Consider the following 15,091-nt stretch of genomic DNA (forward strand, 5'->3'; position numbering starts at 1 on the left):
ACATTGTGGTATATGAGGATTGTGAGGATTTTTTAAAAATTGCATAAATATTCATTAGGGAGATTATCCTATAGTTCTTCTTCTCTTCTTTGTTTGTCTCTGCTTTGGACAACTCTCAGGACCATATGTGTCTCCCTAAAAGGAGTCTGACAGAGCACCTTCTATTTCTATTTTGGAGAATAATTTGTATAGCATAAGTATTCATTGCTTTTTAAATATTCGATAGCTTTCACTTTGAAATCTATCTGGTCCAGTGCTCCTTCCCTCCATCTTTGGCAATCCATTTATGGCTCACTCAATTTCTTTTTCTGAGGCTGAATTGTTTCAAATCTCTTTTTCTTGTTTTGTTAGTGTGGACATTTTATACTTTCGTACATACTCATGGACTTACTTTGAGTTTTCAGTTTTGCTGACTTTTCCTCTAGTTCCATATATCCAGTCACCCAATAGACTTTTCCATTATGTTTCAAATTAAACTCAACTTCCCCATGAAATTCTCTTTCCCAAGAACCTTATTCCAGCTTTAGTACTATACTTTTCCATTTTTCTAGCTTAAACATCTTGTATTCTCTCCCATTCTTTATCTTCTAGATTCAATTTATCACCAAGTTCTGTCATTTCTTCTCTGGAACCACCTCACAGATGTATTCCTTTTCCTTTCCCACTATTATTTCCCACTCTAGGATCTAATTTATTCACTCAAAAAACATTTATTGAGTGATTCTGTTCAAGACACTGGTTTCCATATTATGGAGGATACAAAAATGAATAAGATATAGATAGGTCCTGACCTCACCTCATCTTATCCTATGATTTGTTGGGAGAGAAAGGACATATTCACAATTAACTACAATATATTTCCATGGTGTTCTAGCTGATTTTAATCTTTTCTTTCTTCAGTCTCTTTTATGAACCTAGGATAGCTAGTCCAGCTGTCCTAAAACACTGTTTTTGTGATATCCTCCCATGCTCACGAAAATGCGAGGCAGCTAGAGGGGGCAGTGGATTGAGTGCTAAAGCTGCTCTCTGGAAGATGTGAGTTTGAGTCCTGCTTCAGTACTTACTAGCAGTGTGTCCCTGGGCAAGTCTCTTAACCTTAAGTCTACTTCAGTTTCTGTAAAATAGGGATAATAAGGCAGCAAGGTGATATATTGTATAGAGTAACAGGCCTGTAGTTAGGAAGACTCACCTTCCTAATTCATATCTAGGCTCAGATACTTACTAGTTGTGTGATCCTGGGCAAGTCACTTAACCCTGTCTGCCTCAATTTCCTTATGTGGAAAATGAGCTGGAGAAGGAAATGGTAAACCACTCTAGTATCTTTGCTAAGAAGATATGAGATACTCCTATATGGAGTTATGAAGAGTTGGACGCAACCGAAAATGATTGAACAATGAAAAAATGAGAATAATAATACCGCCTACTTCACGGGATTGAAAAAACATGTGTAAAGTGCTTTGCAAACCTCAAAACACTATATAAATGCTAGTTATTATTTCTGCTAGATATAATATTTCTAGATATATGTCAAATAATTGAGAGGGAATGGGGGTACCCCTGCTTTATCCCTATTTGTACTGAGAAAGCTGCTAGCATTTCTTCATTGCAAACAAATCTTGGTTTTAAATACATGTTCTTGATAATATTAAAGAATGGCCTTTGCATGCATACTTACATGTTTTTTAGTTTAGGTTTTAAAAAAATAAACAAACAAAACAAAACATAAATGAGAGCTACAATGAGTTTTAGTGCCTATTGAATCATGTTTAAGATCCAGTGTATCTGGCTTTCAAGGCCCTCTATAATTTGGCTTTGTCCTACCTATCTAATCTTATTTCTCATTATTTCCCTTTTATTCAGACCACTCACCTCGCCATCCTCTGTGTATATTCCCACTCTAGTTTCTGTCTCTGTGCTTGTGTTCATTATCTAAAGTTCTTGCCAGAATGTATGAACATATTGAATTCACTCTTTCTTCTTCAATTCTCCAAATTCTTCTTATTCTTTAAGGCCTTGATAAAGTCTAAAATGCTCAATGTCCTCCTCCAGAATACTCCACCTCTCTGTGCTGTACACCTTCCTATTGTGATAAGTCAGTACCGCATGACCTAGCACTTGTGATCTCTTTCTGGTATATTGTCCTGTCTCCCTATTTAGAATGCAAATATCCTGAGGGCTGAGACCATGACTTACACATTTATATTACTCACAGCACATGGCACAGGAAAGAATATAGGTTGGTTTATCCATTCTCACTGATTTGGGTCTCTTACCCAAGACCACAGGGACCCTAAATTTATTGCCACATGTTAGAGATGGGCAAAATTTTTCCTTGATGAAGGGAAAGCTCTTGAAGATATAGGTAGCCCCAATAACTAGAAGTACTAGAAAATAAATTAGTCAGTCAACAGATGGGACTAGTGAACAGCAAGAAGAATGATTAAGAGGAGGGTGAAGTTAGATGATCCAGGGACTCTCTTTCTGGGGGACGAGAGAGACTAGGGACAGGAAAGGCTCTTTCAGTAGGGTCTGGCTCATTCTATAGCAACATCTGCAGCTGTGGCTATCGATGCAATCATAACTATTCAGCAATTCTATAGCACTTTACATCTTGCATCCATTTTATCCATATTCCATCCCAGTAGGGAGAGAATAATGGCCTCTCTCCTAGAGGGAAAGAAATGTTATTCTTGTCATTTGGCTGTTGAAGAGTATTAGTTGGGGTCAGAAATGGGAATTCACAGCCATGAAATTCTAGAACTGCCACTGAGCTGTGTCTCCCTCTGCATAACAGCTACATCTGTTCATTCAAAGCTTCCCTCTAGGCTGGCATTACAAATATAATGATAATGCCTTGCCTTTATATAGTCCTTTTAGCCTTCAAATTTATGGTCTCATTTGATCCCTATAACAAACTGGCAAAGTAGGCAGGGTAGATATAATTATTTTATTATTCTATTCTTTCTTCCAATAATTTTGTTATTGTTATTTTCATTCATGTTCAACTCTTTGTGACCCCATTTGGGGTTTTCTTGCTAAAAATACTGGAGTGGTTTGCCATTTTCTTCTCCAGATCTTTTTATGGATGAGGAACTGAGGCAAACAGGGTTAAGTGACTTGTCCAGGGTCACACAGGTAATAAGTAACTGAGGCCAGATTTGAACTCACAAAGATGACTCCTTGACTTTGAGTGTGGCACTCTATCCACTGTTCTACCTGGCTGCCCCACTTCCAATAATAGTAGAAAGAAATTTAGGTACAAAATAGGTAAATGACTTTTGTAAAGGACCAGCTGGGACTAAAACAAACTCCTATTTTCCATTAAAAAAAACAAAAACAAAACCAAAAATATTTATTAAGCTCTAATTACATACCCAGGACTGACTTAGGTGCTGGAGATAAAAAAAGATGGGAGAAAAAAAAGATACAGGCCCTTCCAAGGGAGTTATTTGCCAAAGAACTGTAATATAAGGTAGAATATGATGGAACCAAGGGAGAGATGAGACAGAGTGATCTTGGAAAATTTTTAGGAGCATCACTTTTGACTGGGGGCTCAGAGAAAGATTCGTGGAGGAGTTGTTACCCTGGCTGATCCTTGGAAGAAGAGAGTTAATTGATCAACAAGCATGTATTAAGCACCTTCTATGTGCCAGGCACTCTAGGTGCCAGGGATTTCAAAAGGTGTTGTATCACTTTAAATTATAGTGTACGTATTATATACCTCACCAATAAGCTACATGAGGGCAGGGATTACCTTATCTAAAATTTACATTTCCGTCAGTTACTATCATGTGGACTGCACACAGTTGGTGCTTATTAAATGCTTATTGAATTGAATTAGAAAAACTGAACACAATCAGCCCTGTTTTCTATTCTTTATGGCTAGAACTTTGAGGTGCTGATGCTTTTGTCACATCCAGGAGGAGTAAGCAATAGGACTGGGAACATGGCAGCCTTGGAACTGATATGACGAGATGATTTTATAAGAATCATCATTGTCATCATCATCATTATATTCATCATCTTCTCCTTCTCCTCCTCCTCCTTTCTACCTGTATTCTTGTTTTCTCAACCACATGATCCCTATTCTTAAACTTTTAAAGTCCAAAATATATCTTGAACAAGTTTATCACAAACTCTTGCCTCAAAGAAGCCCTGCTATTTGTAAGTAATGACAAGGCAGAAGCTAGGCAAGAGAAGGAAGTGGTCACTGAGGAGGGGGAGATGAGGAATATTCTTACTGAATTGGAGAAGGGGAGGCATTTTTTCCTTGATGCACCATCTGATCAGACAATTATGGATCTAGAGCTGAAAGGGGCCTTAGAGGACATTCAATCCAGGCTTTTCATTTTACAAAAGAAGAAACTGAGGTCTGAAGAGGTCAAATGACTTGTTAAGACCATGTGGGTAGTAAGCAGCAGAGCCAGATTTCAAATCTATGTCTTTAAACTCAAAATATGGTGCTCTTTCCACAGTGCCATACCATTTGAGTCATCTGTGAGTCTGGAGTGGGAAGGTGAGTAAAAATAGGTAGTATTAGGGGGACTCTTGAACAGCTGGAGAGGGGCAAGGGCAGTGAAGTGATTCTGGGGGGGGGGAGCTCTCTACTTCAGAGGCATAGGACTCACTTCATTTCCTTGCCCCTGTCCATCTCCAGCTCCTCAAGAGTCCCCTGAGTACTACATATATATCTCACACATATACAGATAGATAGATAAAATAAAATAGAGGAAGTAGAAAGAATGAGTGAAAATCAGTTCCAGGGCTGGTGCTGTATCCACTGTGCCACCTAGCTGCCCCAGGAACATTTTTAAAAGCCAACATTTACATACTCATTTGACCCTTACAACAATGCTGTGAGGTGGGTGCCATTATTATTTCCATCTTATAGATGAGGAAACTGAGGCTGAAAGAGTAAAGTGATTTGCCAAGGGTCATGTAGACAGTAAGTGCCTGAGTCCCAATTTGACCTCAGGTCTTCCCAATTCTAGATCTGGCACTCTAACCAGTATGCCATCTAGCTATCTAGCCAGAAAATACAAAGCAACAGAAGTTTACAAGGGCCTTCTGCAAAAGAATGCGTTCCATGGGGAAGTTTATGATCAGGCACTTCCTCAAAAGGCATAATTGCATTTGTTCTTCATTTTTTCTTGGATTTAAATGATATTTTCCTTTTAGAAATGGCTAAGGTATAAGCGACATTAACTAGGATGTATGTGTGTGTGTGTGTGTGTGTGTGTGTGTGAGAGACAGAGAGAGAGAGAGACAGAGAATAATAGAACTATTAGCATCCACTGTGGCCAACACCAGGACTGACAATGATGAATAGCTATACTGAAAGGAATGAAATTGTGAAGTGCAGTCATCTTCAAAAAAGAATTCATATAAATCTCCTTATATCACACAAACAAAAATGGTAGTAGCCCTCAGTTGCAAAGATTGAGAAATTAGCATCCCAAGCATTACTCTTGGATATGACCTAAGATCTTGGATTTGGATCCCTCCATATTTCCCATCTCCTAAAAGGAATTAAAAAACAAAGACAGTGTGTTCTGCACATGCCAGGTACATTTAGTAAGTATTTCTTGAATGAATGAATGGATGGATGGATGGATGGATGGATGAACATATAAATTGACGATCACTTTCAAAAGCAAAGTATACATAATATATGCTATGCTGAAAACCTAAATATGTATAACTGAATCTTAATATTTTAGGGAAGCAAAATGTATAAAAATTTATTCTTGTTAATGACTCAATTATGTATTATTAACTCCACCCCCAGATTTCTGGTAAATAGAAATCATGTCATCCCTAGACAGTGGTAGATATCATTAGCCAGTGGAACAGAATTTCTTCCTTTGGTGGAAGTCTTAATTTTTCTTTCATAGCCTTATAATGCCTTCATTCAGTCTAGGTGGAGTGGTGTTGGAGGAGGGGGAAAGAGTTAAAAAAATAAAATGGTGACAAAGCAATAAAAGCCAGGAAGTTCAAAGTAAAAGGAGCAGCTAATGAAAATTTTGAAATAGAAGTAAAATATTGCTGCTGCATTAAAAACCCTTATGAGAAGTGAGGTTAACATGGGAAATACTACTACAATACAACTTTTGATGCTTTCCTCTGTAATTAAATTTTCTTCAATTCCACCTCATCAGATTTCTTGAGATTACTAGGGACACATCAATAGCTAATTACTCTTGATGAATCGTTTAACAAATTGTATTTTCTCCCACCTTCATGTTCTTCGTAGCTGGAACATTGTTAACAAAATGTTAGCAATTACCAGCAAAGCGTTGTCTGCTCAGCAATGACTGAATGATCCTGGTCTTTCTCACTTTGCATGAGATGGCGCCATTCCCCAATGCAAGTTAGAAATGGGGTAAACTGAAGTGATCCCAACTAGGGCAGCTTTTCTCTTTTTTTGTACTGTCTGATGTCAGAACAGCTAGGGAGAGGGGAATAAGGCTGTTCTCCTGATCATTTCTGTGTGTCACTCATAAGTTTTTTGTTGTTGCTGAGTCGTTTTTCAGTCATGTCTGATTCTTTGTTTCTCTGTAACCCCACTTGGAGTTTTCTTGGCAAAGATACTGAAATGGCTTGCCATTTCTTTCTTCAGCTCTTTTTACAGATGAGGAAACTAAGGCAAACAGGTTTAGGAGCCTTACTCAGGGGCAGACAGCTAAGGAAGTGTCTGAGACCAGATTTGAGGTCATGAACATGAGTCTTCCTGACTCCAGGCCAGGCACTCTATCCACTGTACCACATAGCTGCTAGATGTGTGTGTATGGTATGTATAGCTAAGGGTTAAAAGCAAGTAATCAATCACTTAGTAAATAAATATTTATTAAGCACCTACTATATTCCAGGCACTGTGCTAAATACTGAGAATATAAAGAATGGCAAAAGACAGTGCCTGTTCTCAAGGAGCTCATAGTAAAAGAGCTCATGTTTCTATCACTATCCTTGAGATTTGGAGGGGAAAGATGGCTTCTTAATTCCCAGCCTCTGTCCCCAGGTAGCCCTGGCAATGTCAGAATTCCATGCCTGGTCTGAACAGTAATCAGTAGGTTATAGACTCAATGGACAGTATACATCTGCATCAGGAAGTCTATGCTTTCACCTTAGTCATCATAAAGAATTAGGAAGAAAGGAGGCTAATCTAATTTACAGACATACAAATTAATGCATCCCCTTCTAGAAGTTATAAGTCCCTAAGGCCAAAATTCTATTTTTCTCCCCCACATTGTGTTTTTTTTCAAAATTGACAGCTAGCACATTGTTATTGATGAACTAAGTGGTTGAAATGCATTTCTTGGCTTCTCTGTTCATTGTTGTTTAAACAGAGACATGCAACTTAAAAAGTTAAAAAAACAAAAACAATGTGGAAAAAAACAGGCATGTTAGGTGCCCTGCTGAGAAATATGTTAAGTCAGACCCCTCTGGGGGAAAATTAGAGTGCATTAGCTCTCAGCAGTTGCCTGGTGATGTTAGTATTGCATGAATGACAAGACTCCCTGATAGCAAAATGCTTGGCTCAGTTTATTTTCCATCCCATCATAAATATGATTAAGAACTTCAGGAGGCTCAATGGGAGAGTTTCATCTGTCTGGTATATATTAAATATTAGACAGATGGAGTCACTTAAGTGTGGAGGGAGAAAATGAAGAAGCTATTTATAGCAAAAAAGCTTGATTGTACCTCCCTGAGGGAAATACATGTATTGTCCCAGTGTGGTCTTCATACACCTGAAATACACCCCAGGCATCTGAAGAATGGAGAGGCAGCACGATGATGAGGGAAGATACATGGATTGGAATCAGAAGACACAGGTTTGAATTCTAGCTCTAATACTTACTAGCTATGTGAAACTGGGCAAATCATTTGACCTCTCTAGGTTTCAGTTTCCTCATGGAGACATTATTTGCATTACCTATTCATAGGGTTATTGTGAGGAAAGTGAAGCCTAAACCACTTTAGAAATGTGACTTATTATTACTGTTAGTAGTAGCAGTATTAGTAGTATTATTGTTAGTATTATTATTATGCCATTTTTCCTTCTCCAACTCATTTTACAGATGAGGAACTAAGGCCAACAGAGTTAAATGACTTGCCCAGCATTACATAAGTGTCTGAGGCTGGATTTGAACTCATGGAGATGAGCCTTCTTGATTCTAAGCCTAACACTCTATCTACTCCACCACCTACTACCACCACTACCACCACCACCATTCCTATAGGAAAACCAATTTATGCTATAGGTAAAAGCATATCTTCCTAGAAATGATGTAAGTGAAAGGCACTTACCTGGCTTAATAGGTTGTTTGTTAGAGAAGGTCAGAGGAGTAACAAGGAATTTGGTTTCAGCAACTGGCACCCAGTGATGCAGAATTTTGACAGTCCAAACTCCAGGCCGAAGGGGCAAGTTCAAAGGTGGTTTGTAATGTGTGAACTCAGCACTGGACTCAATCAAGATGTCATAGGTGGCTGCAATGACATTGACAGGATCAACCCAAATGACTGTCACTGTCACATTGGGCCCTTTCCCCCATTTCTGCATCCCTACTGGTTCATCCATTGGCCCGAGGAGTCCTCCAAAGTTGCGGAATATCCTCTCCTTGGCATCCCAGTCAGTGCCGATCTGAAATAAAAGGAAAGTTGGTGAAATCAACTTGGATGATGAACCACTGGATGGATCTCAAGTTCTTTTCTTTGAATTAAGTTTATGTCATGGAGCAAAGACGGTGCATCCTCAAAGGGGAATAAAGTTATTGAGTGAGGCCTTGCAAACCTAAGTGATTTTAAGACCATGGCAACAAAACTCCCTTGGTACAGAAATCATTCTAAGGAAGAAGACCTTAAAAAACATGAACAAAAGCAGCACTGTAGTTAATAATGAAGATATGTCTATAATGTAGAGTTGTTCAGATTTCTTCAATATTTGGGAAATTGTTCTAGTGAACAGATATTGCCATATTTTCCTCCAGCAGCCTGGCTGGTCAGAGAGATTTGGTAGTAGAAAATCAATCAATTAATGAGTATCTTTTAAAGTTCATACTGTGCACCAGACATTGTACTAGGTGCTGGAGATAGAAAGAAAAAAAAAAAGAATTTTTCCTCTTAAGGAGCTTACATGCTATAGGGGGAGACACACATATATATAGAAATATAAACAGAATAAATAGAAAATAAATACATGACAGGTCCAAGGAAGTTAGGGAAAGAAGGCTGGAAGATCAGGAAAGACTTTATGGAGAAAGTGATCCTTGAGCTGAGTGAAGTTTGAAGAATTTCAGGATTCTGTGAAATTAAGGTGAGTGAGGAGGGTGTCCATTCTAGGCACAAGAGATGGCCAGAGAGAGGAGGTGTAGTACCATACGTGAGGGATAAAGGGAAGGCCATTTGAGTCAGATAATAAAATGTAGAAAGGGGAGTAATGTACAATGAGGCTGGAAATATAGCTTAGGGTTAGGTTGTAAATGGCTTTAAAAATCCAAAGAGAGGAGTTTTATTTCAAAGGCAATAGGGACACCTTGGAATTTACTGAGTACGAGATTGACATAGTCAGATTTGTGCTTATGGAAAATCACTTTTGTAGCTATGCAGGGGATGAGTTAGAATGAGATGAGATATAGAGGGAGGCCAAAGCAGAGGCCATTACAATAATCCACACGATATGTAATGAGACAGAAGGGGTTGGATGAGAGAAAAGATGGTATGGAGGTAGATAGAAATTGCAAGATTTAGTAACTGATCAAATATGTGGGGCAAGGGACAGTGAGAAGCTGAGAATAAAAATAAGGTTACAAATCTGGAAGAATAGTGATGATCTCAACAGAAATAGAGAAGTCTGGTAGAGGAGTGGGTTTGGGGAGGAAAGAACAATTTCATTTTGGACCTGTAGAGTTTGATACATGTTTGAAATGGTCAATCAGCAACTGGTGATTTCAGACTAGAAGTCAGGGGAGAGCTTGACACTGGATATACTATCTGTGAATTATCTGCACAGAAATGATAGTTATGAAATTACTGATGAAATTAATAAGAGAGAGTACAAAGTGAGATAAGGAGAAGAGAGGCCCAAACAGAAGCTTGAAGAACACTCACAGTTAGGGAGTGTCATATGGAAGATGAACTAGCAAAGGAGATTGAATGGTCAGATAGGTAGGTAGGAGACAAACCAAGAATAGTGTCATGAAAACCTAGAGAGGAAAGAGTATTTGGAAGGAGAAAGGTGTTCGAGAATCAAATGCAACATAAAGATTAAAAAGAAGGTTTGAGGACTGAGAAAAGGTAATCAGTTTTGGCAATTAAGAGATTCTTGGTTTCAGTTGAGGGATGACGTTGGAAGCCAGATTGTAAAGGGTGGAAGAGTGAGTGAGAAGAGATGATTTGAAGACAATGTAAACAGCTTTTCTTTGGAGTTTGGTTAAGAAAAGAGGAGAGATATAAGATAACATTTTGAGGGTATGGTAGAAGTGAGTGAAGGTCTTTTTTTTTTTTAAAGTTTGGGGGACTTAAACATATTTGAAGGTAGTAGGGAAGGAATCAATAGATAGGGAGAGTTTGAAGATTAGAGAGAGAGGATATGTCTGAGGGGGCAATCTAATGGAGAATATGGGAGTGAATGTGATCAAAGGTACATAAGGCTGGTCTTTGTGAAGAAAGTCATTGTTTAGGTCTAGAGGAAAGGAGAATGAGGTGTCAAGCTGTTTGGGGATGAAGAAAAATGGAGAAGAGAGAGTAAATGATCTCAATTTTCTTAGTAAATAAGAAGTGAGAAAGATACATGGTAGGTTACAGAATATTGACAAAAAAAGACTTTCATGGAAGAGGTAGTATAAAAGACATCACTGATGATATGTATAGCCAATAAAGAAGGTGAGATTCTGGTCATGTAGCAAAAATGAGACATAACAGATGGACAGCCCGTGGGCTATATTTAATATATTAAAAGAAAAAGGCTTCTAGCACATTGGGTCAGTCCTCTAATAACTATTTATAGAAAGTCATAGCACAAGAGCCACACAGGATGATGAATGAACAAATGAACAAATGAATGAAAAAGGCATTTATTAAATGTCTACTATGTGTAAATATTGTACTAAGCATTGGGAGAAAAAAGTATGACAGTCCTTGATCTTGAGGAGTTCACATTAAAATGAGGTAAATATAGAGAAGGTTTCTATTCTAAGTCAGATGGACAGATCCCATAGTCTTTTGAGTCCTTCTGATTCCGAGAACAGTGCTCTTTGCCATTATATCATGCTGCTTATGATTCTAAAATAATAAAATATTAAGAGTGTGACCTGCTCTCTGAATATTGCAAACTGGACATCCTTGAAGCACTTAAACTGAACTCATTCCCCCCTCCCCAAACCACCCCTTTCTGAATTTCTTTATTTTTGTTCTGCATCACTATCACTATCACTAACCCAGGCTTGCAACCTCGGGGTTGTGTTTGAATCCTCCTTTTGATTTACCCCATATATTCAATCTATTGTCAAAACTTTTTTCTACTACCACAACATCTTACATATCCATCCCCTTCTCCCCACTCAGAGCTAGGCAATGGACTAGTCTGGAAATGTAATACGGGACTAGGTTGTGAAGAGCCCCTTATTAGCTCTAGGAGCAAATATAAAACTTGATGTTTGGCAATTAAAGTGTTTCATGATGGTGCTTCCATTCTAGCTTTCAATCCTTACTGCACATTACTCTTCTTTGTACATGTTACAGTTTAGTCCAATTGCTCTTTTTACTCTTCCTTATATGGCTCTCATCTCATTGCCTTTGCAAAGGGTTCCATTCTCTTTCTAACTGTCCCAGTATTGAAGGCACACGTGTTTCTCATGGTGTTTTCAATTATTAACAATAATTAATTGTTAACAATTATTAACAGTTGAGCTCCAATCTATCCAGCCTGATCTCTCTATATTTCTTTGCATAAACCTAGATTCTCACCAAATCGCTCTATGAACTGTCACACTGAGTACATTTCGAGCTTTTTGATGTCCACACTCTCCTCAATCCTCTTACTGAATTTTTCTTCACTGTATATCTATCTTTTTTTCTTCTTCCTGGAATGCCCTCTGACCCACCTTCTCTTCCCAGCCAAATCACAGGCATCCTTCAGGACCCACTTTGCATCCAAACTCCTTTACAAAGTCTTACCTGACTAACCCAGCCCATCACAATCTCTCCCTCCTCTGAACTCTGGTAGAATTTATTATTTCTGTCACTCAAATGGTCAATGGATTTTTGACTGTTGTCTTATACTGTTTAATTTTATATGATTATTCCTTCAAGGTAAGGACAACATTCTATACTTTTTTATCTCCCCAAATAGTTTACCCCATAGAAAGTGTTCAATGATTATTTATTGATTTGTCTTTGACATGGGGAAAGGTGGCAAAGATAATAAAAAATGCTGAATCATTCAATACGGAATTTTCTTCTCCAAAGGCAGAAATTTACATGTTTAATCATGCTTTCTTTCATTTGCTATTAAAATTAGTTTGTTTTCCTTAAACATACAACAACCTGTGGCAAAGGAGAGATGACCCAAAAGCATAACAGTGGGGGAAAACTAACCAAAGCAGAAGCATTTTCCTATGGATACTGTTGTTTCTGTTCAATCATTTCAATTGTCTTTGTAACCCCATTAAGAGTTTTCTCTAAAACCATTTAGAGTGGTTTGCCATTGCCTTCTCCAGCTCATTTTATAGACGAGGAAACTGAGGCAAACAGGATTAAATGACTTGCTCAGGGTCATATAGCTTGTAAAATGTCAGAGGCTGGATTTGAATTCAGGGAGATGAGTCTTCCTGACTCCAGGACCATCACTTTATCCACTGCACCAACTAGCTGCCATATAGTTAGCCCATCACATTCATTCAGCAAATGTTTAAGCATTTACTATGAGCATCAGTATGCTGACATAGTGGAAAGAGCACCAGATTTTGCTTTAGAAGACCTGATTTCACATTCCATCTCTGCAATTAACTATTATTGTAATTTTGGGCATATCATTTCAACTCTCTGGGCCTTGGTTTCCTCATCTGTCAAATAAAAGGATTGGGCCACACAGTTCTTAAGATTCCATCCAGTTTTAAACACGACCTGCCAGAGTAAATAGAGCACTGGACTTGGCAGCAAGAAGACCTATCTGGATCCCTTTTACTAGGTGTGTGACTCAGAGGAAGTCACTTGACCTCTCTCACCCTCAGTTTCCTTATCTTATAAAATGCAGTTAACTATAGCACCTTCTCTACACAGAGCTGTGATGAGGATCAAATGAGATGACACAAGTAAAGCATTTTTTAAACCTTAAAGCATTCTATAAATGCTATTATCATCATCACCACCATCACTACCACCATCATTCTTGTTGTCTTCCAAGAGGTTTTTCCAGTTCACTGGCTTGGATCTGGTTTTAATAGCTGCTCCCCTAGGTTCTGGCACAAATGGGCATTGATGATTTTAGAGAAAAAATATTTAAAAACAGGGAAGGAAGTGTCCATAAACAGAGAGACAGTGTGTCCATAAATAAACAGTGAGTACTGTCCATTTACAGAGGACAAACTGGCCTTAGAAAAGTGGTCTTGGATTCAGACACCAGACACATAGCCTATTTCAGGCTGGTCCCAGCACAAACAAGGCCATTAGGAACCAAAAGCTCATACTAATTGCTTGTCACCCAGGTATGTGTGTAAATATGTGGTTTCTTTTTCCCCAGGATGAATCTTATCTGCCAGTGTGTTGAAAAATGAATTTACTGCCTAGAATTCCAGTGCAAAGAGGCTTTGTTAGTCTTCCAAATTAAATTAGATCTCTTTTCGTTCCCCAGGAGCACTAATTTTATGTTTCTGGAGATGCAGCATAGAGTTCTGTTGGTGGAGGAAAATGAAGACAATACAACATGTATTTTCCATGTAATCTTTTTTCCTTTTTTAAACAGTACCTCATACATGTATATACAGAAGAACACATGCACATATTTGAGCATGTTCCCAATTTTTATATGCCTCAGGGAACAACACACATTAACCTTTTATATGTTCAGATAGTAAAAAACCAAGCTCAAAATGGATAGAACTCAGGAAGTGACATCTCCAATATCACCTTGCACATAGTAGGAATTCAGTTAATGTTTAGTGAATGAGTGAAGTTGAGAGGCTGCAGAGATCAAAATTTAGTCCTTGAAATGAAGGATGGGTATTTTTTTAAACATGTTTAAAATTCCATTGATCCTCAATTTAACAGTTAGCTTGGGATGGACAAAAGTAACTGAGCAGGCAACTCTTTTTAAAAGACCTGTTCACTAGGGCTCACTGCAGGACCAAAGACATATAGCTAAAGGTATTTTTGTTTGTTTTTTCAATGAAAATAGTTTTATTGTGATCTTTTGTTTTTATATCACCATTTCCCAATACATCTCCTGCTCCCTTCCAGAACTCCATCATGGCTTATAACAAAAAAAAAAAAAAGAGAGAGAGAGAGAAAGGGGACAGTTCAGCAAAACTAACCAACCTATCAATTAAAGGACTTTTATTTGTACTAAAGAAAGAGAAATCAATGGCAAAAACTCATTCAATGGAGAATCCTTTCCCTTCTAGAGCCAGGATATTTTTGAAAAATGAGAAAGAAAAGAAAAGGTTAGAGAGAACAAGAGGGTTTGTTTAGCAAATTGTGTGTTTTTGAAATTAGAAAGTACAAAGGGAAATTGATATTCACACAACTGCTACTTCTATACTTTGCTTAAAGAATTGATTTGCTCATGAGTAATGTAGAGTGAGCAAAATCCTCTGAATGTCTTTCTTGCAGCTTTCAAGAAATGAGTATTATCAACAATTTTAGAGACATTAAATTTTAAAACAGAGGAAAATGCTGACAAAATGGCTGAGTAGGGCAGTCATCAGAGAAGAATAAAGAGAGATGGGCGACTCTCTATAGTTCCCTAGAGGGATGTGTTGTGGAGTCCAGAGAAGACAGCTGATTCCCAAAAGGAATGGGGAAACTTTAATCATGGACTTCCTTCCCACACTCTTTATTTCTCTTGTGCCTTGGGTGCCTCTTGACATAAAATATT

The 15,091-nt window shown here is 38.1% G+C and overlaps 1 protein-coding gene across 1 annotated transcript in view; it reads right to left on the reverse strand.

Moving 5' to 3' along the window:
* The window catches only part of XYLT1 (xylosyltransferase 1), a 326,870-nt gene that overhangs the window by 11,494 nt on the left and 300,285 nt on the right, over positions 1–15,091 (reverse strand). Inside the window, exon 10 of the mRNA XM_027839087.1 lies at positions 8,308–8,641. Coding sequence (XP_027694888.1) covers positions 8,308–8,641 — 334 coding nt within the window. The remainder of the gene's footprint in view (positions 1–8,307; positions 8,642–15,091) is intronic.

Source organism: Vombatus ursinus, unplaced genomic scaffold, assembly GCF_900497805.2.
Source record: "Vombatus ursinus unplaced genomic scaffold, bare-nosed wombat genome assembly UNPS02014832.1, whole genome shotgun sequence".
NCBI classification, from domain to species: domain Eukaryota; kingdom Metazoa; phylum Chordata; class Mammalia; order Diprotodontia; family Vombatidae; genus Vombatus; species Vombatus ursinus.